The 23,197-nt window shown below is 39.9% G+C and overlaps 3 protein-coding genes across 4 annotated transcripts; 1 reads left to right on the forward strand and 2 right to left on the reverse strand.

Moving 5' to 3' along the window:
* Positions 1 to 104: 104 nt before the first annotated feature.
* tmed4 (transmembrane p24 trafficking protein 4) lies at positions 105 to 4,604 on the forward strand. Its single transcript, XM_078254240.1, has 5 exons — positions 105 to 362; positions 1,794 to 1,894; positions 1,977 to 2,102; positions 4,110 to 4,256; positions 4,370 to 4,604. Exons 1-5 carry the CDS (start codon positions 224 to 226, stop codon positions 4,517 to 4,519), a joined length of 663 nt encoding a protein of 220 aa, XP_078110366.1. The 5' UTR covers positions 105 to 223; the 3' UTR covers positions 4,520 to 4,604.
* A 3,048-nt stretch (positions 4,605 to 7,652) lies between these two features.
* On the reverse strand, positions 7,653 to 15,440 carry plpbp (pyridoxal phosphate binding protein). Of its 2 annotated transcripts, none has more exons than XM_078254237.1 (8): positions 15,269 to 15,440; positions 14,001 to 14,108; positions 13,845 to 13,880; positions 12,648 to 12,723; positions 12,425 to 12,565; positions 11,048 to 11,190; positions 8,901 to 8,999; positions 7,653 to 8,094 (listed from the first exon to the last, which is right to left on the reverse strand). In XM_078254237.1, exons 1-8 carry the CDS (start codon positions 15,356 to 15,358, stop codon positions 7,891 to 7,893), a joined length of 897 nt encoding a protein of 298 aa, XP_078110363.1. In that variant the 5' UTR covers positions 15,359 to 15,440; the 3' UTR covers positions 7,653 to 7,890. The 2 variants fall into 2 exon arrangements, with proteins under 2 accessions (XP_078110363.1, XP_078110365.1); XM_078254239.1 differs by lacking the exon at positions 15,269 to 15,440 and adding an exon at positions 15,172 to 15,262.
* A 640-nt stretch (positions 15,441 to 16,080) lies between these two features.
* On the reverse strand, positions 16,081 to 21,302 carry snrpg (small nuclear ribonucleoprotein polypeptide G). The gene is made up of 4 exons (XM_078254241.1): positions 21,177 to 21,302; positions 20,956 to 20,978; positions 17,917 to 18,041; positions 16,081 to 16,311 (listed from the first exon to the last, which is right to left on the reverse strand). The coding sequence occupies exons 1-4, from the start codon at positions 21,206 to 21,208 to the stop codon at positions 16,261 to 16,263; spliced, it is 231 nt and encodes a 76-aa protein (XP_078110367.1). The 5' UTR covers positions 21,209 to 21,302; the 3' UTR covers positions 16,081 to 16,260.
* Between the last annotated feature and the right edge of the window lie 1,895 nt (positions 21,303 to 23,197).

Consider the following 23,197-nt stretch of genomic DNA (forward strand, 5'->3'; position numbering starts at 1 on the left):
GCCTAAAACTGTGACCTTGTCTTAAAACTATGCATGCTGTTGTCATTCACATACATTTTTCTCACAGTTTGGAAGTGAGTGCTGCCTGAGAGGCTAAACTCAGGGCAAAACAGTCCCGCGTCTCAGGAAATCCCCTTCCTTCTTCCGCAGTGGGAGATGACGTCGTCTGGCTGCAGCATCAGAGCTGGAGCTTTGCTGATGTGCGCAAAGTGAAAGAAGCTACATGATGCTCTCTATTCCTGCTGCTGGAGTTGTTTTAATACTAGCTTGGATTCATCCAAGTTACGCGCTCTATTTCCACATAGGAGAGACGGAGAAAAAATGCTTCATTGAAGAAATTCCAGACGAGACCATGGTTATTGGTAAGTCATTGTTGTGGGGTCGTTAGCTTGACGTAGCTAGCTAGCAAAAGCGAACAGCTGGCTCCAGTAAATATGCTGCAATGAATATGACAGTAGTAACGACAAACAATGCTTGGCGGTTTGAAGAAACGTCTAATTAATTGTATTTAAGCGCAAACATTGAAGTTTTGTTGTAGGCTTTTGTAGCTGCTGATTAGCTTCAAAGTTAATGTTGGTATTGTTAGCGAGCGATAGCTAACAGTTAACGTTAACTGTCTGTCTGAGGGGCGGGGCGGGGCGATAACGTTACAAAAGAGCACCTGTGTGTAGATTTTGGTAAAACAGTTCCAAACTTAATGTGTAAGAAATGGTGCTATGTATTAAGAAAATTACTTCATCAAGAAACAAAATGCTATTGGAACTTTAATATTGTGCTCCCTATTTAATGTTTTCAATCAATTTTATTTTCTAATCTTTGTTTATTCGTTTGTTTTTATGCATATTCATCATATTTCTGTATATTTTTTTATATCTACTTAAAAAAAGTGATGTTTTACCGTTTTATCATGTGACTCAGATTTAAAGTATAACTACTACACCTATTGGGGGTGGCAGTAGCTCGGTCAGTAGGGAGTTGTGTTGGGAACAGAGTGAGAACATTGTAATTTCCCCTTGCGGGATTAATAAAGTATACATTATTATTATTATTATTAATAAAGACATACAGGGAACTACTGCTACTTAACCATTTAAAGGCAAACTCATCCACTGGAATATGGCTCTTAATTGTTTTTCAGCCTAAATAGAGAATATAGGGACCGCCTCATGGATGCCCCTTGGAATAATTTGATGTAACCTATTTTCTTCACACTTCTATAGTCTTACTTATGTGAAAGAACAACCCAACAGACACGTATTAGCAATATTTTAGACATGTATTAAACATATATGCAGATCCTCAGAGTTTATGGTTTCTTAGATAAGAATGTAATCTATGAACTGTTGAGGTTTAAAAATTAAAATATGAGTTGAACTACTGTGTGAAGCCTTTTGTAAAACAAACAAGTTATAACATGGTCATTTAAATTATATAGTATTTATCATTGTATATTTAGTGATTTGAAAATTAATTTGAAAATGATGTTATGATACTTTGAACCAGCCATTGTTTTTTGTCTGTTTATCTTTGCCTTTGTTTTACTTTTCATATTTTGTGTTTTTATTTTTCTGGCACGCTAGGTTACATTTAGTTAAATACCCCCATTTGATATATTAATATTTCTACTGATTATATTGTCATTCTAATTTTAATTCCCTTTTGTTATGTACAGTACCAGTCAAAAGTTTGGACACGCTTTCTCATTTGGGAAACTTTTGACTGAATTACTCTCCTATGAATGATTACTGGAGTTCCTTATGGCATCCGAGTATGTTGCTTTTCCTGTCTGACAGGAAAATACAGGACCCAGCTGTGGGACAAGCACTCCAATTCATTCCTCGCAGCCACTCCTGGCCTTGGGATGCATGTGGAGATCAAGGATCCGGATACAAAGGTAAGGACAGAGGAGCTGGTATTATAAAACACACCCACATACATAGAAATACAATCTAAAGATTTTGTCTTGTCTCTCCCAGATTATCCTCTCTCGTCAGTACGGGTCAGACGGACGGTTCACCTTCACCTCCCACACGCCTGGAGAACATCAGATCTGTTTGCACTCTAACTCCACCAAGATGGCTCTGTTTTCAGGAGGAAAACTGGTATGAACGTAGTCACTGCTTTGATTGTTTACCGACTGACCAGTTCTTTTCCATCAAAATCTTTCACACAAATCTTTGATGTATTCACACCAGGGTTATTATAGTAAACTAAAACTAAAATAAGCGGTAAAAATTGTTTTTAGTGAACTGAAACAAAATAAAATCTAGAGATGCACCGATTACAACTTCCTAGGCCGATTCCGATTTCATTTTTTCTAACCACTTTACAGCACACGCAAATATTTATTTTCTATCTTTTCTTTAATAGAACATTTTGCACAGAACATAGACATTTTTGCGTGCGTCCTTGAGAACTGTAACTCGTATAACTTCTGTTGTCAGTTAATTGTAGCGTTGACCGGCATGAAATCGGCATATGTCAGACTGACCTGCCGGTCGCCAGGTCATGGCCGAGCACGTGAAAACCGGCCAATTCCGGTCACCGGTCGGTCTATCGGTGCATTTCTAATAAAAACTAAAACTTTCAAGAAAAACTAAACTGAAACTATATTCCCAGGTTAAAAAAACTAATAAAAATGAGCATAAATCATTTCAGTTTTAGTTTTTTAGCTTTAATGTATCACTACTGGAAAAAAAAAAGGAGACGGCATAATTTCCGTCAACTCTCGTGACATTGATCCACAGAAACTAAACTGACTTGGCATGCTCATGCACATTAAAGTAGCGCAAACATTAAACATCATGGCCATTCTCCAACCGTCTGTATGCTGTATGTATGTAGCTACATACTTCTGAGACATTATACCTGTCCCTAACAAGAACAAACTACTGTAAAACTAAATATATTAAAACTAAACCTTTTCTGTAACTAACTAGCAAACACATTCTGAAAACAAACTAAGATTGAATTAAAATGAAATCCAAAAGGCAAAACTAAAAAACAAAATTCAAAACTAATTGAAAATTCAAAACGATTACAACCATGATTCACATGGGACCTTGACCAAATGTTTTTTTGTGTAAACTGACTTCAACCAGGCTTACATCAGTATGGGAGGCTTATTTTCAGGAAGTTCTCATTGAATTAAACCCTCCAGACCAGTGGTTCTCAAGCTTTTTTTCAATAATGTACCCCCTTTGAACAGTTTCTTTTTTTTTAAGCCATGTACCCCCTAACCAGTGAGAATAATCTTTGGTAGAAAAAAAATATAAAGAGGAGCAATACAGCGATGTCAGCAATAGATTTACTAAACAACAGCCTTGTACCTGGAAAACATTTAAATGCTGATGAAAAAAGGCGACAAAAACTTGACCCCGACAAAATCCTTGGAAAAATACGGTAGAAGGAAGTAAGGCAAGAATAGGTCGAAAATAGTAATAAAAACTTAGTAGAAAAAAACCACAGTAAAAAGAAGGAAGGCAACACTAGGGCGACAAAATTCAAATAAGCGACAAACTTCGAAAAAAAGAGACAAACTTTGAAAATAGAGACAAAAACTTAGAAAAAAGCAGGAAAAAAACTTACAAAAAAGCAGGAAAAAAACTTCAGAGAAAAAAAGACAGTAGAAAAAAGTAAGGAAGAAAGGCAAGAACAGGTCAAAACAAGCAACAAAAACTTAGAAAAAAGCAAAAGAAAAAAGAACTACAGCCTTGTAACTGAAGCACATTTTGCAAAAAAAATGTGACGTACCTCCTGCAGTCCTCCAAAGTACCCCTAGGGGTACATGTACCCCCATTTGAGAAACACTGCATCAGGAATCAGGAACACCTGAGATGCACAGAGAGGAAAAAGAGAGCAGGGCGGGGAGCGCACAACACTATATATAGGTAGAAATCTGGCTACAGTGCTCTTACAGTCATTCCACGACTGCAATGACAGTGAAGAGACACAGAGAGCGCAGATGTGGAAGACCCCGGAAACACTGACCAATCGGAGCAGACTGGGCTTTTTTTGGGAGGGGGGCGGGGGGGGACCTGCCATGGGACCTTAAATGCCCACAAATTACAAGCACGTAGATTTCAAATGTCGTCTCCCTAATGTTGCAGAGAGTGCATCTGGATATTCAGGTGGGAGAACATACCAACAACTACCCCGAAATTGCAGCTAAGGACAAACTCACCGAGCTGCAGCTGCGAGTCCGACAGCTGCTGGACCAAGTCGAACAGATCCAGAAGGAGCAAAACTATCAGAGGGTCAGTAAAAAAGTACACCAAGTAATGTGTGAGATGACGTTGATTAGGTCCAGTTTCTGTTAATGCCATTAGACGGCTCTAGTGACTCCAATGTGCGTCGTGTCTCTTAACAGTATCGCGAGGAGCGGTTTCGCATGACGAGCGAGAGCACCAACCAGCGTGTTCTCTGGTGGTCCATCGCTCAGACGCTCATCCTCATCGTCACCGGCGTTTGGCAGATGAAGCACCTCAAAAGCTTCTTCGAGGCCAAGAAACTGGTGTGATGTCTGTCCGAGCAACGGCGGCATTCGGAAACGACATAAACAACGAGTAGACGGACTTGACTGAGCGGAATGGAGAGAGAGAGAGAGAGAGAGAGAGAGAGAGAGACGCCCACCGTGGTCTTAATATCAGCCATAAATGGTACGAGCAAATTCAGAGGCAGTTCCCGGGCGATGTTGATTCAGATTGCCTTTTTTGTCGTTGTGTTTGTTGTGTTCTCTTGACAACACTGGACATGTCATCTTCCTATCTTCCTTTTCAAGAAGAAAGCAGAGACAACATTAGTGATCTGAGATTGTTTTTATGGTCAAATGTTAAAGCTCGTACAAGTAATAACCTGGTAGTTTATTTATACATGATTTTATGTAGTCAATTTGTTTGTCATTGTTGTTGCACATTTTTATTTTCAGGTTTTGTAACTTCTAACACTATTGATTCCTTAACCCTCCATTTTCAAAGTTTCTATATCAGAGATTTGAGTTTCTTTCAACCAAATTGTCAAAAACAAAAAGAACGTGGATGGTTCCCTGCAACGCTCTTTATAAGTAAAATAAATGATCAGTTCACTGCTTTCATTGAATTTGGATGATTTATTCAATTTTATAGTATTTGAAAAAAAGAAATGGTAAAAGAACGTTGAAAAAAGTTTAAAAAACTTTGTAAAAAGCGCCAAAAACGTTGAAAAAGGTTACAAAAACAATGTAAAGAGGTGACAAAAACGGTGGGGAAAGCAACACGTGTTGGAAAAGATGACCAAAACATTGAAAACAAAGTTTTGTATTATAAATTTCGACCCAGAAAAACAAAACGTTGCGTGGTCGACAGGAAGACTAACGCTTTACTTTAACCCTCGCATTTAGCACGTGTAAGCAGTATACAAACCCTTAATACATGGTTTACTAGAGTAATAAAGTTGTAAGCAGCGTTGAGGACATTTTAAGCGTCTATTAATGTATTTATGAACAATTATAACCTCCCATTTAGCATTCGTAACTGGTGACACGCAGTTAGACCCCCCCCTCCTCCTGGCCCTGATTGGTGCATCTGAACAGGAAGCTGTGGATTTTTGCAAATCGTACTACAGGCTGTAGGTGGAGCCAGAGGAGCCGGATTATTTTTTTTAATGACCTGCTTCATGTAGTTCTACTGGAACATAGGGTCAGTTCCAGCAAATATGACAAAGTTATTTTAATAAGTCTTACCTACTGCACCTTTTTTAATTTAACAAAAATCTTCTGTATTGTTAAACATTTTCTTAACTGTTTGTACACAAGGACAAGTCATTCACAGACAGCTTTCAAATGTGTTCATAAATGTGTTCAAATCTCATGAAGACGGGCTGAGCGTAGAGGTTCAGAATGAGGAGTTCAAAGTCCACTTACTAGTTTTCTTCCTGAGCTTTCAGCCTCATCGGGTTGCCCTCATCAGCTAATGTAAAGAAGATATATTTATAATTAAATACTTCACTACATAAATACAACTATAGTTAATATAATACATACATCTAATTATAATGCCTATTTCATATTCATACATTATAAGTCACTCATCTGTTTATACACCAGGCGCAAATGCTTCACAGAAGTCATAATTGTTGACTAATAAATGTAATTATATCCGCTTACAGCTAAATGTTAGTGTTTATATAATGCTTATGAATGTAAAATGGAGGGTAGCCACGCATCCTTCTACCGACTGTATATAGTTTCTAGCTAGAGTTCAGTTTCCTGTACATTTTACCAGAGCTAAGTCCGTAGATACAGTTTGTTATACACATCTATTACTAACAGGGTTATACTGTATGTTGTACATAACAGGTATAGTGGATTGACTGCCCTGTTCATTTTCTAATGCCTTTTACACGGATTAAATGCTTTTTAAGTTTTTCCAATTGTGTCACCAGGTGTTTTTGTTTGTGTCATACAACGTATTTATTGAGCAGTCGTGGCCTGTTCTATTGCTGAGCTTAAGCCAAATTTACTGTCATTTCAATTAGCTATTGTGGTTTCCATTTAGCAATGCCAGACAGCATTGCAATACTTTTGTAAATTCTGTTCATTCAGATTCATAATGAGTCCTTTGAAGGGAATATACAGTAGTAGGTCAGTGGGTTCACTTAAACCAGGCCGACTTCTTATTTTTTCTTAACATGCAAAGTTCATTTCCTGAGATTCAGGCATTAAATTCTTTTTCAAGTTGTTGAATTATCACTTTAAAAATGATTCTAATTTTCACTGTGGTCCAGATGTCACCTTTTGTGTGCTTAATAAAGAAACTTTGGCCAAACTACTTTTGTCTCTGGTGTTATTTGTGCAACTTTGTCTTAACTACAAAAACAAATACATGGCAAATGGCAGACATTTTCAACAAAAAAAAACGTTTATTGCTTGGCTTTGTCTTCCCTCAGAGCAAGATTCCAAACCAAACAGTGCTGAAACGCCTCATTAATTTCTTTTTAAATCACTGAAAATGAAAGCACTTTTTTATGGAGACATGAAAACACACCGACTTTGTGACATCTTTGAAAAAAACCACTGCGACAATGCCATGATAGCTGCAGTGAGAAAAAAATATACTCAATCTAAACCAAATCCCCACTTTGCATAGATTCCCCCCCTCATCTCCAACAATGCACCACAGCATAGCACAGACACAAGACTGTTACACACAAACCAAAAAAAAAAAAAACTTTCTTCAGGTTTACTCTTGGATTTGTTGATATCAAGAATAGAGATCTGACACATTTGGAAACACCATAAGAAAACAATATCAAACAGACAATGCTATGTCATTATAAAGGGATAAGTGATTTATTAAATCAAGTCTTTTGTTTCATTCTGTACAACAAAAACCATACATTGTACTGCGTGGGATTCCTGATCTCTGGGACACTGTACACAATCGAGCTCCATTTCAGCATGGCCACACGTTGTGTCGGAAAGGTAGAAAATATCACGTCGTCGCAACAAACCCAAACAAATCCTTAATCTCTCGAAAACTCGTGTGAAATCATTTTCCATATGTCATCGCGTTTTCAATAGCTGGACATTTGTCTTGTAGCCGGTAATCTTGTAGGAGACGGTTCCGTGGGAGGGAAGTCAGAGCACTATAGGTTAGTAACACACTACTTAAGGTAGAACTACTTCTGTACTGAATGCCACTTTGTAATGCTTAAAAGAGCAAGAAGGGCACACGAAAAAGTGAAGAGGATTAGGCAATTACACTTTAAAAGTATGCACGAATTCTGCAATCATAGCTCCACGTGGCTCTGTGGAAATCATCTGCTTCACTGCTCTATTCAGTTTGCGCGTGAAGAGTGTTTTTTTTTCTTTTCTTTCTTAAAAGGGATTCGTCAGAGGAGGAGACGCTCTTCTTAGTGTCCAGACACAGTGAGGTGCTGCATCTTCTTGGCGGCCTCTTCGGACACCGCCTTGGTTGTTTTCTCCGGGCTGGGGGCCGGGCTGGGGTTGGGGCTTGGGGCCGGGCTGGGATTTGGAGTGTTTGCTGCACTGTTGGGATAATCTCTGTTGCCGAATATGACGCTACCCACTCGCACGTTGGTGGAGCCCACCTCAATCTTCAATACATGGGGAGTACACACACACACACACACACGTAAGTGCAGGAAAAAAAACCTCAGTGAACGCATTAGACAGCAAGAGAGTCTTAATGAGTATGATGTACTGACTTACAAGGATTAATAACATTGTTATCAAATCTAATAATAGCCATGTAATGTATGCAAATAGTAAAGTGTCCAATATTTATAGCACAAATGACTCAAATTCAGTAAGTCTGACTTAAAGTGAGTTTTAGCAATCTGAATAAATTTTTTATTTTTATTTTTAATACTGGACATTTAAAGTGCGTAGTTTCTGCCGCCCCCATGAGGAATTCTAAGTAGTGACAACAAAACTCGGCGCGTCCACATGATACAAGCCGTATGTGACCGCGCACCCCCGCACACTCTTAAAAGGTACACGCCGATTAGCGCAACACCTGAAAAGCACCGTTGTTACTCTCTGCTCCTCACCACGGGGCTTCTCAAGTGCTGTGAGCAAAATCACTCCGCCCAAGTAGCAGAAGTAGCAGTGCTTCGCCTTCTGAGAATATAGTTCCCAGTATGTATACGGTTAGAAGATGGCTGTGTCTCATGTGACCTTGTTATTTGTACACGCTGTGACTACACAAATCAAACTGATAACTCTGGGGGATACGGTGACTAAGCTAAAGTCCCAATAAGTCAGCGTGTTCCTTTAAAACAAACAAGTCAAAAGCTTGCCTAGCGGAGATTTCAAAGAGTGGCATTCATTCCAGCTATGACTTGCTTCCATGTTTGTGCCTAAGTAGAGTTTAGAAATGCTGATAAGGAGTGGTACTCACCGCGTGTTCAAAATCTGTGGACATACCCATGCTGAGCTCGACGTCCTCCAGAGGCAGCTTCAGAGCGTCGCACACCTCCTGCCTCCGACTCAGCAGCATCTACAGGAGGCACACGTTGTTGAGATTATGAGGGAGAATAGGAGCAGATGTCGCGGCGTGATAATAAATTACAGCAAAAAGTAGCCTACTGGTAAAAGAACTGGTAACATTAGAGCTAACCCTAACCCTGTTTATATGAGGGTGTGTTTATATAGGGGTGTTGATTGTGTAAATATGGTTGTTTTATGGGTATACTATTATTATAACCAATTCTATTGTATTTTTCCATTTCCTATACTTTATGTATATGTTTTTTCTCCTATGTCTACTTAATGTGTATTTGTGTTATTCTGAGGTGTGACATTTTTTTTCTTTTGAGCTGCTGTAGCACAGGAATTTCCCCAGTGTGGGATTAAGAAAGTCTATCTTATCTTATCAATACTACAGTCTTCATCATTCAAAATCATTTTGCTGTGGTCTTTTTGGGGGGCTTATTCATTTGTAAGCAGAACTGGTCCGCGCTCAGGTGACAGCGTCTTCTGATCAGGAAAGTGACGCGCTCTCTCGCTGCGTCTATGCGTTTCATAGGGCCAAACCATAGACCGTTAATATTAATGGACAGAGGATGTGTGACGTCACCCATTGGTTTGTGGCGATCTGCTGTGAGTCGTGAGTTTGCCGTTACGGGGCGCAGCCATCCTGGTTGCGGATGTGGCGATTTTAGACGACAGGGAGGAGCCACAGACTGCTGGGCGGTATCTGTCTGTGACGTTAGCTGAGAGTTGGCAACGCTGCTTACACTCTACGTTACGTTACACACTTTCACCGCCAATCTGGATGCTACTGCTGCTGAAAGCTAGCCTACATAATTCGAGGTAAGATTTAGCTTTGCTAGGTTTTAAACATATCTTTGTCCAATAGTTATATTACATATAAGACAGGCCGCAAACTGTCAATTACATCATAGCCACGCCCTAAAACAACCCCCTGCTTTATCGCCGATTTTAAAATCAACGAGACCATAATTCAAAAAATGAACATCATTCTGTGTTGCAGAAGACGTAAAACTAGCGATTGAGACCACAAACTCATTATGAAGATGTTTACTGAGGTAATAAATCAAGTGAGAAGTGGGTCACTTTCTCATAACTCCTTTTTGCAACTGCACGTGTCGCCCCCTGCTGGAATTCAGATAGAATGCAGGTTTAAGGCACTTCTGCATTTGCAGCACTTCGCTGAACCGGATGCGTTGTCCATTAATATTAACAGTCTATGGGCCAAACCAACCAACCACCCACCTATGGACCTTTTTCACAGCAGACATTTTGACTTGTCATTGTAGGAAAAGCTGAAATTGATAACCTTAACGATGGCTCAGTTCCATCAAGTGTCCCAGTGAGCTATTTCAGTGAGTCAGCATGCACAATACCAGGGCCTCTCCTAAGTGGAATGCAGCCATCATTAATGGTTCTGAATACACCTGTGCTTTTCCTACTATGACATGTCAACATGTCTGCCGTGAAAAAGGTCAATTAGTAAAAGAAATTATTTCAATGTGGCGTTTTTATGATTGGTTGAATCGACTAAAGGACACATTTCTTTTGCCTAGTGTAGGGTTTTAGTAAACTGTAGATATACAGCAGACATCTTCTTTACACCAGTCTTAATTTGGCATTAATTATACTCAACCTGGGGATATCTAGGTTTTTATTGTTGCTTTAAATACACACCAATATTGTTGTTTTAGTTCACTATAGTATTGATCTAATGGGCGGCACGGTGACTCGGTGGTTAGCACTGCTGCCTCACAGCAAGTAGGTTCGATCCCCGGTCCAGGCAGGGCCTTTCTGTGTGGGGTTTGCATGTTCTCCCCATCTTTACTGTGGGTTTCCTCTGGGTGTTCCAGGTTTCCTCCCACCATAAAGACATGCATGCTACGTAACTACGACTACAATTGAAAATTAGCCGGCCGGCTAACACTGGCACATTTACAGAAATGTTGATTAATGTTCATTGTCCTCATGAATACATGTTAAATAGTTTACCACTGTATGATTGGTGCACACAGAATGAAAGTTAAAACACATGTTTTCATCAGTCTTTTGTACCTGAAAGTCCGGATTGGGCCCCAGGGTGAGGTCGTAGCCGTAGCGTCCAATGGTCATGAGTCCTAAGAAGTGCAGGGCAGAGCACTGGGACACAATGTGTTTCACTGTGTTTACCGTCTCCTCTGGCGGAAGCCCATGTTTACCTACAACAAACATTCAATGTACTGTTAGTGAAAAAGTAGTCTCACATTGCCAGACCTTCCTCCACAGCTCTGCAGAGGAGGGTCTGGCTAGTTCACACAATATTCCTGGACAGGATAACAACGTTGTTCTGGTTTATTGGCATTTCTTTAAACCAATCACAATCGTCTTGGGCGGCGCTAGTCTCCAGATGGAGCAACGATGCCGTGGCAAAATAGCCTTTTTTTGCCTTTTTTTGAACTTGTTTTGGTGGAACGTGTACGTTCAAAAGTTGTTTTAGTCGTGCAACAGAAAACTCAGATTGGACAGATAGTCTAGCTAGCTGTCTGGATTTACCCTGCAGAGATCTGAGGAGCAGTTAAAGGACAATTCCGGCGCAAAACGAACCTAGGGGTTAATAACAGATGTGCACCCACTCTGTCGCTCTCTGGGACATGTTTTCATGCTAATCGAATGTGTTTGTAGCTTGAAACAAGCTAGCGCGGAGCGCTGATTAGCTTACAACGCTAGTTTTCGGGGCACAGGGAAAGTAAAACCAAATCATTATTTATACCACTAAAAAGGCTCAAATTATCACCACACTTCAACGGTAGCATAATGAGGGTCCTTAATGTTAACCGAAGCATTGAGAACTTTGTAAGTGTACAGACAGTTTGTTAAAAAGATAGTTTAGAAAGACAGTAGCTCCCAAGACGGTGGCCGCCTGTATACGAGAACGCGACTGTCTTTCTAAACTATCTTTTTAACAAACTGTCTGTACACTTACAAAGTTCTCAATGCTTCGGTTAACATTAAGGACCCTCATTATGCTACCGTTGAAGTGTGGTGATATTTTGAGCCTTTTTAGTGGTATAATAAGCGATTTATTTTTACTTTCCCTGTGCCCCGAAAACTAGCGTTTTAAGCTAATCAGCGGTCCGCGCTAGCTTCTTTCAAGCTACAAACACATTCGATTAGCATGAAAACGTCCCAGAGAGCAACAGAGTGGGTGCACATCTGTTATTAACCCCTAGGTTCGTTTTGCGCCGGAATTGTCCTTTAACCATAGTCCTCATAAATCTACCGGAGTTTAGAATAATGCCAACACAAAGAAAGCGGAAGGCAACGGAGCTCCCAAAACAACAGTGGTGAAATCAGCATAAAACTTTTTTGTCTCGTCTGTGTTGTTGTGTTTGACATATTGTTTATACCGATATGGACCCATGTGTCTGAAATAAAGTCAAATTGAACACTAACTCTGTTCTCCGCTGGTGTTGAGCTGCACCATGATCTTTAACCTCTGTGCGCTGGCTCCTCTGACACGCTGCCACGAGCTGTTGACCCTCTCAGCCAGTTTGGCCGAGTCGACCGTCTCCACAAGGAACAGGTTTGGCACGCCTGGGATATAGAAACACAAGACTCGGTCAGCGCAAGGTTGTTTAACATGCAGCTGGAGCAGGAGAGTTTGACAATCACTCACCCAAAAGTTTGTTGACATTGTTCTTCTGTAGATGGCCGATAAAGTGCCACTTGATGTCTGGACACGAGTCTAAAATCTTGATGAAGAAAAAAAAAAAAAAGAAACACTGCATTAGGGCTGCAACTAACGATTATTTTCATTGGCAATTAATCTGCTGGGTTTTTTTCTCAATTAATAGATTAGTTGTTTGGTCTATAGAATGTCAGAAAATTGTGAAAAATGTCAATCAGTGTTTCCCGAAGCTCAACATGACGTCCTCAAATGTCTTTTTTTGTCAACAACTCAAAAGATACTGTATATGTAAGACAGAGGACGGCCAATTACTTCATGTCCTATGGTCCTGTGAAAAGGTACAAGAATTTTGGACCGGGATACATAATAATAATAATAATAATAATAATAATAATAATGTATACTCTATTAATCCTGCAAGGGGAAATTACAATTACGTGATAACCTATGTGGGGTTGCAGGGACCCAGGTTCCATTCAGCCCACGATTATTTGTTCTGGGAGATGGGTCAATCCTAAATGGGATGGATAAGCGCATAAGAAGCTGGGTCCAGACTAGTTTGATGATAGCCGGACAGATTGTTCTAGGAGGATGGAGGAATGAAGGGGTGCTGTCAATCCAAGAGTGGGCTTGTGAGATGGCTAGGGTGGCGGCATTTGAAAAAGAAAAGCCGTATAAACGGTTTGCCAGATTGGATGTCTATCTAGACTAGAAATTGGGGAAAGTACCTGAGCTTTCTGGAGGGCTCCTAAGAAGCTTTGTGCTGGGGAGGGACGTGTAAAATGGGCCTATGGTGTTGTCATTTATACACATGTTTATTTGGTTTATTGTCCATTTTGTCACTATTCTGTTGAATGGTTTTGAATGTTGTAGTTACTGTCATCTTTTCTTGATGTACGTTTTGTTAAAAAAATGAAAACTAAAAAACATTGTTAATCACAAAAAAACCCCTCAAAGATATATTCAGTTTACTGTCAGAGGGGAGTAAAGAAACTAGAAAATATTCACATGTAAGCTGGAATCAGAGAATTTTTACTTTTTTCATAAAAAAAATCAAACCGATTATCAAAATAGTTGGCGATTAATAGTTGACAACTAACCGATTAATCTTTGCAGCTCTACACTGTAAACATTTTGTCACAGGAAAAGAAAGCCAATTCTACCTTAGAAAATGCGTAAACCTACCAGAGGGTCTGAAGCTTTGTCCACAAGTTCGTTAACCTGAAGTAGAGATAAGATGAGGTCAGTCTCTACATATCCCACTTGTATTCCCCTAAGAGTTTTACGTTTATGCAATGAAACTTGGGACAGTTTTGCAGACCAGCAGCATTTCATACTCACATAATTTTCTCCAAAGTTACGCTGCCCTTGTCTGTAGGCCTCCACAACCATCTCTGGGGGTTTTGTCTTGCTGACAGCTACGAGGCGGGGCGGCACGGCTGGTAGTGTCTGAGAAAGGACAACACATGCTCATTTTTTTTCCATCTGTATCAGTAGAGAGGGTCAGCGTGTGATGCGGCACGTTGGTCTGAGGTCTTTTGGCTCTAGCAGAACAGTGACTCAGCCCTGTCAGAATCCTGCAAAACAATGTGGAAACCAACCGTTTCCAGCTGCTACTATGTTCTAGGGGTGTAAATCCCAGGTTTTATTACGATACGATATACAAGTACAGATTCGTTGGACAACGATACGATAAATTTGCTGATATCTTAAGGTCTGTCACGGTACGATTTTGATTCAATTCAGGGGCCTGCGATTTATCATATATTTAACACAGTTACATTTATAGCAACTCAAAAAAGCAACTAAAATATGATTTGACAATTTTGATCACTGAGCTTTTCAAGACATTTAAATGAAAAACAAACTATTGTTTTGGAGAAAAAGAACAAATATAAACTGGAAATCTAAAATAAAGGGGCATCTTATAGATAAATGTACAGATATTTTCACTTTGCAGCGATAATATTGGATCGTGAATCATTAAATGATGTATTGGTGATCCAGATCGATGTATCCTTACACCCCTACTATGTTCACATGCTGCTACACGTCATATGCAGTCAGCTCTGCTAATCATTTAGGTTATTGGTAACAAGCCACAGAGACATCTGGATGATATTGGAGAGATGCTGTGCATTCTTACATGCTTGACCTAGATACCAACCTTGATATTTTAATAGGGGAGCACTTTATAAAAAATGACATCTTCACTAGCGGACATCTTTCACAGAGATGTGGTGAGGAGAGGCTGGTCAAAAGCGTGGTCGTGTAAAGCGTGGTCGTGTAAATGCTTAGCCTACAAATATGTCAAATGCCAATCATAAAACCATGATTCCAGGCATTATTTCTATGCAAAAACGAGCATGCAGCTTGAGCTATGTAAGCACAATCATCCTGCCCCTACGCATGTTGTGCTGCCACAAATAACCATGCATGGTGTTATGTATGAAAGTGCTGCCACAAGCCCGACTAACTCCCATCCAAAGGTTGAGGTGTATGGCAGCCTTACATAACGAGTCGTGCTACCGCAGCACGACTTTTTCGGACCCCGAGAGTGAAGCGACGGCAGCGGTGCTCCGGAGCGGAGCCTCCCGGGCTGTAGTTACCTTGGGACGCCGTGCCGCCGCCTGGTTCACCCGTTCCACTACCGACTGTAGCGCCTTCCTAACCTCCTCCGACATTGCTACTTTCCACATACAGTCAAACTGCTACGACATAGAACGTAAACGAACGTGTCTGCGATGACGACAATTGGCTTTCAAAGTAAAAGTCCAAAAAGGAGGAAGTGCGTCCCAATATGGAGTGTACTTCAGATAGCGCCCCCTATTGTTCCGGCTTCAGCATTTCAGTCTCCGACTCTCCCAAGTATCTCTACAGCGCTGTGGAGTAATGTCTGGTTTGGTATTTTTATGCAAAAACAAAGTTGACGTTTTATTCAATATTTTATTATAAGTACCGTTTTTATTCACAAATGTCTTTAAAAGATGTTGCTTTAAAAAAAAAGAAATAAAGAAAAAAGGCATTGAAACGAACGTCCGTCCTCAGTTAACACCACTCGGTGGAAAATAATCACAGTGAGATCCAAAATGACCAGTGAGAGAGGGACCCAGCCTGTACTATCTGTACTAAAGTGCTATCAGCTAAAGAACAGCTGTTGGAGCTGACCCTGACTTTGAAAGTAGAGACATTTTGGTGGATGGGAGCTTCATGGGAATGTTTTTTTTTTTTTGAGATTGTAAATTGCCATACCTAAACCAAACTAAATTCTCATATTTAGTATATGGTTCATATTGTCAATAATCTACCTGTTGTTCCCATAACAAAGCCATGGGCTACAGTACCATATGTGAATAGAACTTAACTTCCGGCAATAATATGGTGGTTATATACTGTACATAAACTGAATGCACACACAAAATACAAAGAAAAACTGATTTATTCACAAGATAACGCAATTCAAAAAATGTCCACACAAAACATTCCTTTCAATGGATATCAGATAATGTTACAATTTAAAGACACACAATTGCTTTTCAGCAATAACAGAATGTAAAAAAGGTGTGAATCGTTCTCTTCTCCCATCTGCAACTGTCTCCTCTCATACTCTCTCCAAGGCCTCCAACATGATGATGCTGTTTCCTCTGATGACCTATGAGAGATCAGACCACAGTTAACACACTGCATTTACTGTAAGAGACTTCCCAGAGGGAAAAATAGAGCTCCCTAATGTCACCAGCACCTTGATACTGTGCATCCTGAGAGGAGATTTGTTTTTGTGATTAATCATTTTTATTCATTTTTTTTAACCGTATACAAAACATACAATTTATAAACATGAAAATGTAATTTGCAGTCCGGGTCATCTAGCAACTCTGTTGGCTTGCGAGTTGGAAAAACCAAACTCTACTTAGGCCAATCACATCGTGTATAGAGTCGGTGGGCGGGCTTAAAATAATGTTGGCAGAGTTGCGACAGGTCCGCGTGAATTCCCTGCTACTTGAAAACAAAGAAGATGGCTGCTGCTGCTGCTGGTGGTGAACAGCTGTCTTCTGGAAGACTTGGAGTTAAGCTTTTCTTTGAGAAAAGAACGGCACTGAAGTCATTCTTAAAAAAGACAGATGTTTTCGACTGGATATGGCAAAAGTTGAATCTCTCAACTAGCATTGCTCTGGTTGGTTGTAAAGCTATCCTATTGCGTGCAGAGGGAATTTGAAAGACAACCGTTTATCCCGCCCCTCGGATTGAGCCCTGCCAATGGTGAGCTCCCAGACCCAACATCTTGATGTGGGTCTGGCTTGTCAGGCTACTTACTATATTCTAGTTTAGACATCCAATCTGGCAAGCTGTTTATATGACATTTTTCATCTAGCCATCTCACAAGCCCACTCTTGGATTGACAGCAGCCCTTCATTCCTCCATCCTCCTAGAACAATCTGTCCGGCTATCATCAAACTAGTCTGGACCCAGCTTCTTATGCGCTTATCCATCCCATTTAGGATTGACCCATCTCCCAGAACAAATAACCTTGGGCTGAATGGAACCTGGGTCTCCTGCAATCAGACTAACAGAGGGGGATTAAAGAAACGGAGCCTTTGTTTAGGTCCACACGAGGTGTTTCAGCCTCGTTTTTCAGTCGTCTGTCTCACGTGCACCCAACGGAACTGATGTGCTTCGTTTTAATCAATCCAGCTGTCTACACAAGCCACACAAGGGCTCGCATTTCACTTATGCTACATGTGTATAACTGTGACTCAAAGCATATTATCATGCTCCATTTGTTCAGATGGCAGCAGTAGGCAGGCTGCTGCTGCCATCCGAACAAGGAGACGCCGGAGGCTGCAAGCATGTTGGAAGCGTTTCCAGGCAAAATAGAATAGAAAAAGATGTTTATATGTCATTAATAAATGACATTTTGATGTCTGAAAGTCTCTAGGTTTAACATAAATGTAATTTAAAATTAATAATCGATTTTCAAATATTGCACCTGTCAATACAGAACGAAATATTTTATATATATATATATATATATATATATATATATATACACACACACAACTATTTTGCCGTCAATACTGCCAACGTTGCCTTTGCTGTAATCAAATCAGTATATATTTATGTTTATGTGAAACATACATGTGTACAGACGAGGCTAAAAGCAGCAGTGTCACGTCGGACACGTTTCTGGTGTGTAAAAGACATAGAAAAATCCACGCAGGCAGTGTGCAGGAGCCCTAAGACGAGCTAAGGTACTGACCACCATGCCGATAGTGTTCTGTTGTCCTCCTGGGCCCATCTCCAGAGAGTCATCCAGCACCATGTTCATAAAGGGGTCGAACCCGCGCAGGATGCCCTGCACGTGTCTGCCTCCGTTCAGCTTCACTAAAAGGACAAAAGAAATCACAGATGAATCGTCCATGTTCAGTTTAATTAAAGCTGCAATAATTCCAAAACGTGCTGTACAATTAATCGTCTCAGAAATAATTGTGATTGACAAAATAATTGTTTTTCAGTCAAATTTTTTTTTTAAACCAAATAACATTTTGAATTAATCCCAGGATACATCTTTTGATTATACATCCCTGTCATTTGACCTAGATAATGTAGTAACACAGGTACACAGCCTATGAAGTAAACCACGCCTCTTCTTTTTATTACCATTATCATAAAATATGTTTTTCTTAAATGAACATAAAATAACAATTACCATCAACAGTAATACCTCTTAGGACCTTAGCTAATGTTAGCAATGAATTGCTGTTAAACAAACGGAAATTTCTTTCAATTAATTTGGCTGTAATTCTGCACCAAGGCTGAATTTCGGGAAAGAGATTTCAGATACAGTATTAGGGGACCACTAAGGCCTATATAAAAGAGACTTCAGATACAGTATTAGGGGACCACTAAGGCCTATATAAAAGAGACTTCAGATACAGTATTAGGGGACCACTAAGGCCTATATAAAAGAGACTTCAGATACAGTATTAGGGGACCACTAAGGCCTATATAAAAGAGATTTCAGATATAGTATTAGGGGACCACTAAGGCCTATATAAAAGAGACTTCAGATACAGTATTAGGGGACCACTAAGACCTATATAAAAGAGACTTCAGATACAGTATTAGGGGGCCACTAAAGCCTATATAAAAGAGACTTCAGATACAGTATTAGGGGACCACTAAGGCCTATATAAAAGAGACTTCAGATACAGTATTAGGGGACCACTAAGGCCTATATAAAAGAGACTTCAGATACAGTATTAGGGGGACCACTAAGGTCTATATAAAAAGAGACTTCAGATATAGTATTAGGGGACCACTAAGGCCTATATAAAAGAGACTTCAGATACAGTATTAGGGGACCACTAAGACCTATATAAAAGAGACTTCAGATACAGTATTAGGGGGCCACTAAGACCTATATAAAAGAGACTTCAGATACAGTATTAGGGGACCACTAAGGCCTATATAAAAGCATCCAAAGAGCACCATGTCATGGGACCTTTAAAATAATATTGCGACTAGAAACTTTATATAAAAAAAAAAAGGGTTACAGTAGGGCTGCACAATTAATCAAATTTTAACCACGATTTTGGCTTCCCACGATCAAATTCACGTGATCAAGCGATCTTTAAAATGCTTCATTCCGTTCATAGAACGCTCTGTATCAAAGTTTTTTTTTTCGTCCAAAGCTCCGTAAACCACTCTCTGATCACGTGCCTCCATGAGCCAATCAAAGTTGTTCCCTGCACCGCGCAGTTTAGTTTAGTTTAGATGTTGACAGTCAGAGGACAGAATAACGTGAGGAAAATTCCACAACAGATAGCAGTCGGTCATAAGTCGTCACGAGGTTTACCAGTAAACGCAACATTTTGTCCCGTCTGTGTTGTTTTTCAGACAACAGCAGTGACCAGTGCTAGTTTGAGTCTTTTAGCTCATAGCTTTAGCGGCAGACTGCTCACGTCCCGCTACACGCTCACACTACACCGTTTAGCTGTCAGTATTTTAGCCGTGTTTACTACTGTAGCTAACGGTAGGCTAATGTTAGCTGCTGTGTAACGTGTTATTATTGTTAACTAGCGTGACGTGCAGCGATGTTTCTGGTGCCTCTAACATCTGTTTTGGAGCATCAGAGCGCAACGCAGACATTTAAGTGGCACCGTAATCCGCGTTGCTATTTCGTCCGGTAGATACCGGGCACCGGATTTTAACATGCGCCGTTAACGTGAACAGAACATTGCGTTGCCTGTATCTTTTCACAGCAAACGCGCATGTTTGGAAAGCGGTCGCACAACAGCTGAAATGGCATACTCCTTCCTAGTTTCCTTCAATAAAGGAGGAATGTAGCACAATATGGATGTGAAGGCAGTTATAATTAGCCTATGTGACAATACAATGTGTTTTGGTTAAAATCAACAAATAATCGTGATCAATATATTGATCAAAATAATCGTGATTATCACTTTGGCCGTAATCGTGCAGCCCTAGGTTTAAGGCACAGGTTTAATCACTGTTCCTCCTCAGTTTAAATGTCTTGTCTCAGTTTAAATAGTATGTTCAGCTGACATTCCACTAGTGCTAACCCTAGACTGTGAACTGTAAGGAGAGCTTTGCTAAAGCAACACGCTGCCTGTTAACTCCAGCTTGTTATGGGCTGCATCATTGTGCACTCGGCACTGAAACAGGAACCTGTTCCTATTTAAACCTGCACACGTTTTGATGCCAAGCTTCCAGTTCTCTTTTACCAATGACTGCTGATTTCTTCTATTTTTTTTTTTTTTATATTCAACGGTTGCTCAGAGGGATCTCTGTCTCTTTCTGCCCTTTCAATGTCTGGTTGGACAACTGTACAGCGTTTTGTTCCCCATGTACAAAATCCTTCATCTCAAAAAAACATCTGTTTGTAAGAAGGACTTTCTAGAACCTGAACGCATCAAAGACCAGTGATGGTGTCCCAAATGATGAGGGTCTTATTTGAGACAGGTTAGTTTATTATTTTCCAAAAACGGAGTGTCCCAAAGCTACCTATCTGCGGGATTATGACTGAACGCCTAACCCTAACCCATCTTCCATAGGGAATATGGGACACTAAACTGCACGTATAGCCGTAACTAATGTATACATTTAGGGGTGGCATAAGCATTAGGTTAAAAAAAACCGCATATTTAAATTTGCACTACACCTCTGATGTTTTCAGCTTTGTTGTTGACATATACTGTATGTTTTTTTCATACACATCTGAAACAAGTTTCACGAGTGGGTTTGATCAGCAGCTTTTAGCTACAGTTATACTCACATGAAAGCTTCTTGTCCATGAACCTAAGAGAAAGAAAAAATAAAGACTAATGTTAAAGAGGCTCAAATGATAGTTACATAGCTAGCACATAGCGGTTAGCTAGCTTCCGTTGCAAACAATGTAGCAGGGTTGCTGCGCGGGCACGACTTCAAACTTTATAGAATACAGAGCGAGTTCAAATGATACAGTATAGGGTTATCTAAACAAGGTCGATAACTTACTTCTTCAACTCTGGTGGATGTGCTTTGCTCATTTTGTCTTAATTTTCTAAAAGCTGCTCGTATGCTCGTCGTTTTACAAAACCGCGGAAGGAAAACGTGCGCTGAGGGACCGGAAGTTAACCGGAAAACGACTTCTTGCATGTCTGCACACCGCCGCCTTGAGGCCGGGAGAGTTTTTTTTTTTTCTTCCATTCTTCTTTTAGTTCTTCAAGTCAAGTCATCAGATTTAGTCAATATGATTATTCTTATGGATAAATATCATATTCATTGCAGTAAGTGGAGATGTTCTAAGCCTTCCTTGGTCTGGGTTATAAATGATTTTAAATAGTTTTTTCCCTCACTGAAAAAGGTCAAATCTAGTAAAATTGAAAGTGTAGTGACATATCTTGGAAACTACTGTTTCCAAGATTAATTATTAATCTCCCCTTGTGTGCCGCTCTAAATATTGATTCTATTTTCTTTTCTTTTTGCTTTTGACTGGTGTATTTTTAAGTTGTTCCCCCTTTTAGTTTTTTTGCTTAGGTAATTCTTTCTTGTACATTGACAACATTTGTATAGTCTCTTTCCCCTATGAGAGTTTTGTATGTTTGTTTGTTTTTGTCAATAAAAAAAATAAAAAAGTCAAGTCAAGTCAACTTTATTGTCAATTCTGATATATCCCAGACATACAGAGCAATTGAAAATACGTTTCCCTCCGACCTACGGTGCAATGACACGTACAAGTATAATATAAAAAAAGAAATATATACAAATAAGATAAAGAAAGATATTTATATATACAATTAAAAAGATAAGTAATATGTACAATACAGTAATACATTCTAAATAGTGAAAATATAAGGCAAAATCAAACAGTACAGAAAACTAAAGATAAAGATAGCTAAATGTGCAATATATAAGAAGAGTTCCTGAATGTCTTTATTATAAAGTGGTCGGTGTTGATCCTGATGAGGGGGGAGAGGGGGAGGGTGTTGAGCTTCCTGACAGCCTGGGGAATGAAGGTGTTCCCATGAATGTATTATTTTCTTGTATGTTCTTGCAGGCCCCCAGGAACTGGAAGTACTTCTCTCAAATTCCTTTCCCACCTCAGCAGCACAGTAAATCACCATGGCCACAAATGCTGAGAACCTACCCTTGTCCGCACACAAACAATACTCATCATGCTTCCTACCTGATTAGTTCTCATAGCTGCTTCATTGTGGCTTATCCTTCTCTTGGACCTTCCATCTCTTTGGACAGTCTGCTTGCCATGCTTTTTGATTCCCCCGACCTGTCGCATTCACACAGTTCCACATTCATACCTGGAAGCTGCCCAGTACAACCACAGTCTGATCTGCTGGCCACTGAGCAGCTCCACTGGAGCGGTTGGAGGTTAAGGACCTATCCATATCATAGCTACAGTACACACAAGCGAGCTGTGTCTAAATTTCCAAAGTCTGCAGTGAATGGGTTTGGGAACAAATGCCCTTACTGAGTAACTGATATGGTCTAAGAATAATGCTTTTTTTTCTTTTTCTTGTTAAGTACGTAAATTACATTTTCAGCAGACGCATTTCAAGTATTTTCTGAGCGTAAAAAAGAGGGGAACGAAACTGCTCAAGATAAACTTGAATAAAATAACAGATGATGGTATCATTTTCATAGGTAATCTCCATAATTAACTGACCAAAACATCTTCTAGAAAATTGAAGATGTCTGACTTGCTTTATTTTTGTAGATAGTCCAGGCAGCCAGGGACGAGACCTTGCACTTTAATACAAACTACTTAAGCACCACAGTTGGACTACATTCAATGTTTCATAACATTTTGTGTGCTTCTCTAGAACCTAGACTCTAGATAATACATTACTGTCATGTTTAGTGCAAGGTCTCCTCCCTGAGTTTTAAACAAGTAAATGGCAAGCAAACAATGATAAATAGTGTAGTAAACGGTGTGGATGGTGTACTTTGCAGAGAAATGGCGATTCCATGTAAAGTGCTCAGGAACTTAATAACCAGCCAGTTTACCAGTATGAAAAAAA

This window comes from Sander vitreus, chromosome 7 (assembly GCF_031162955.1).
Source record: "Sander vitreus isolate 19-12246 chromosome 7, sanVit1, whole genome shotgun sequence".
Lineage (NCBI taxonomy): Eukaryota > Metazoa > Chordata > Actinopteri > Perciformes > Percidae > Sander > Sander vitreus.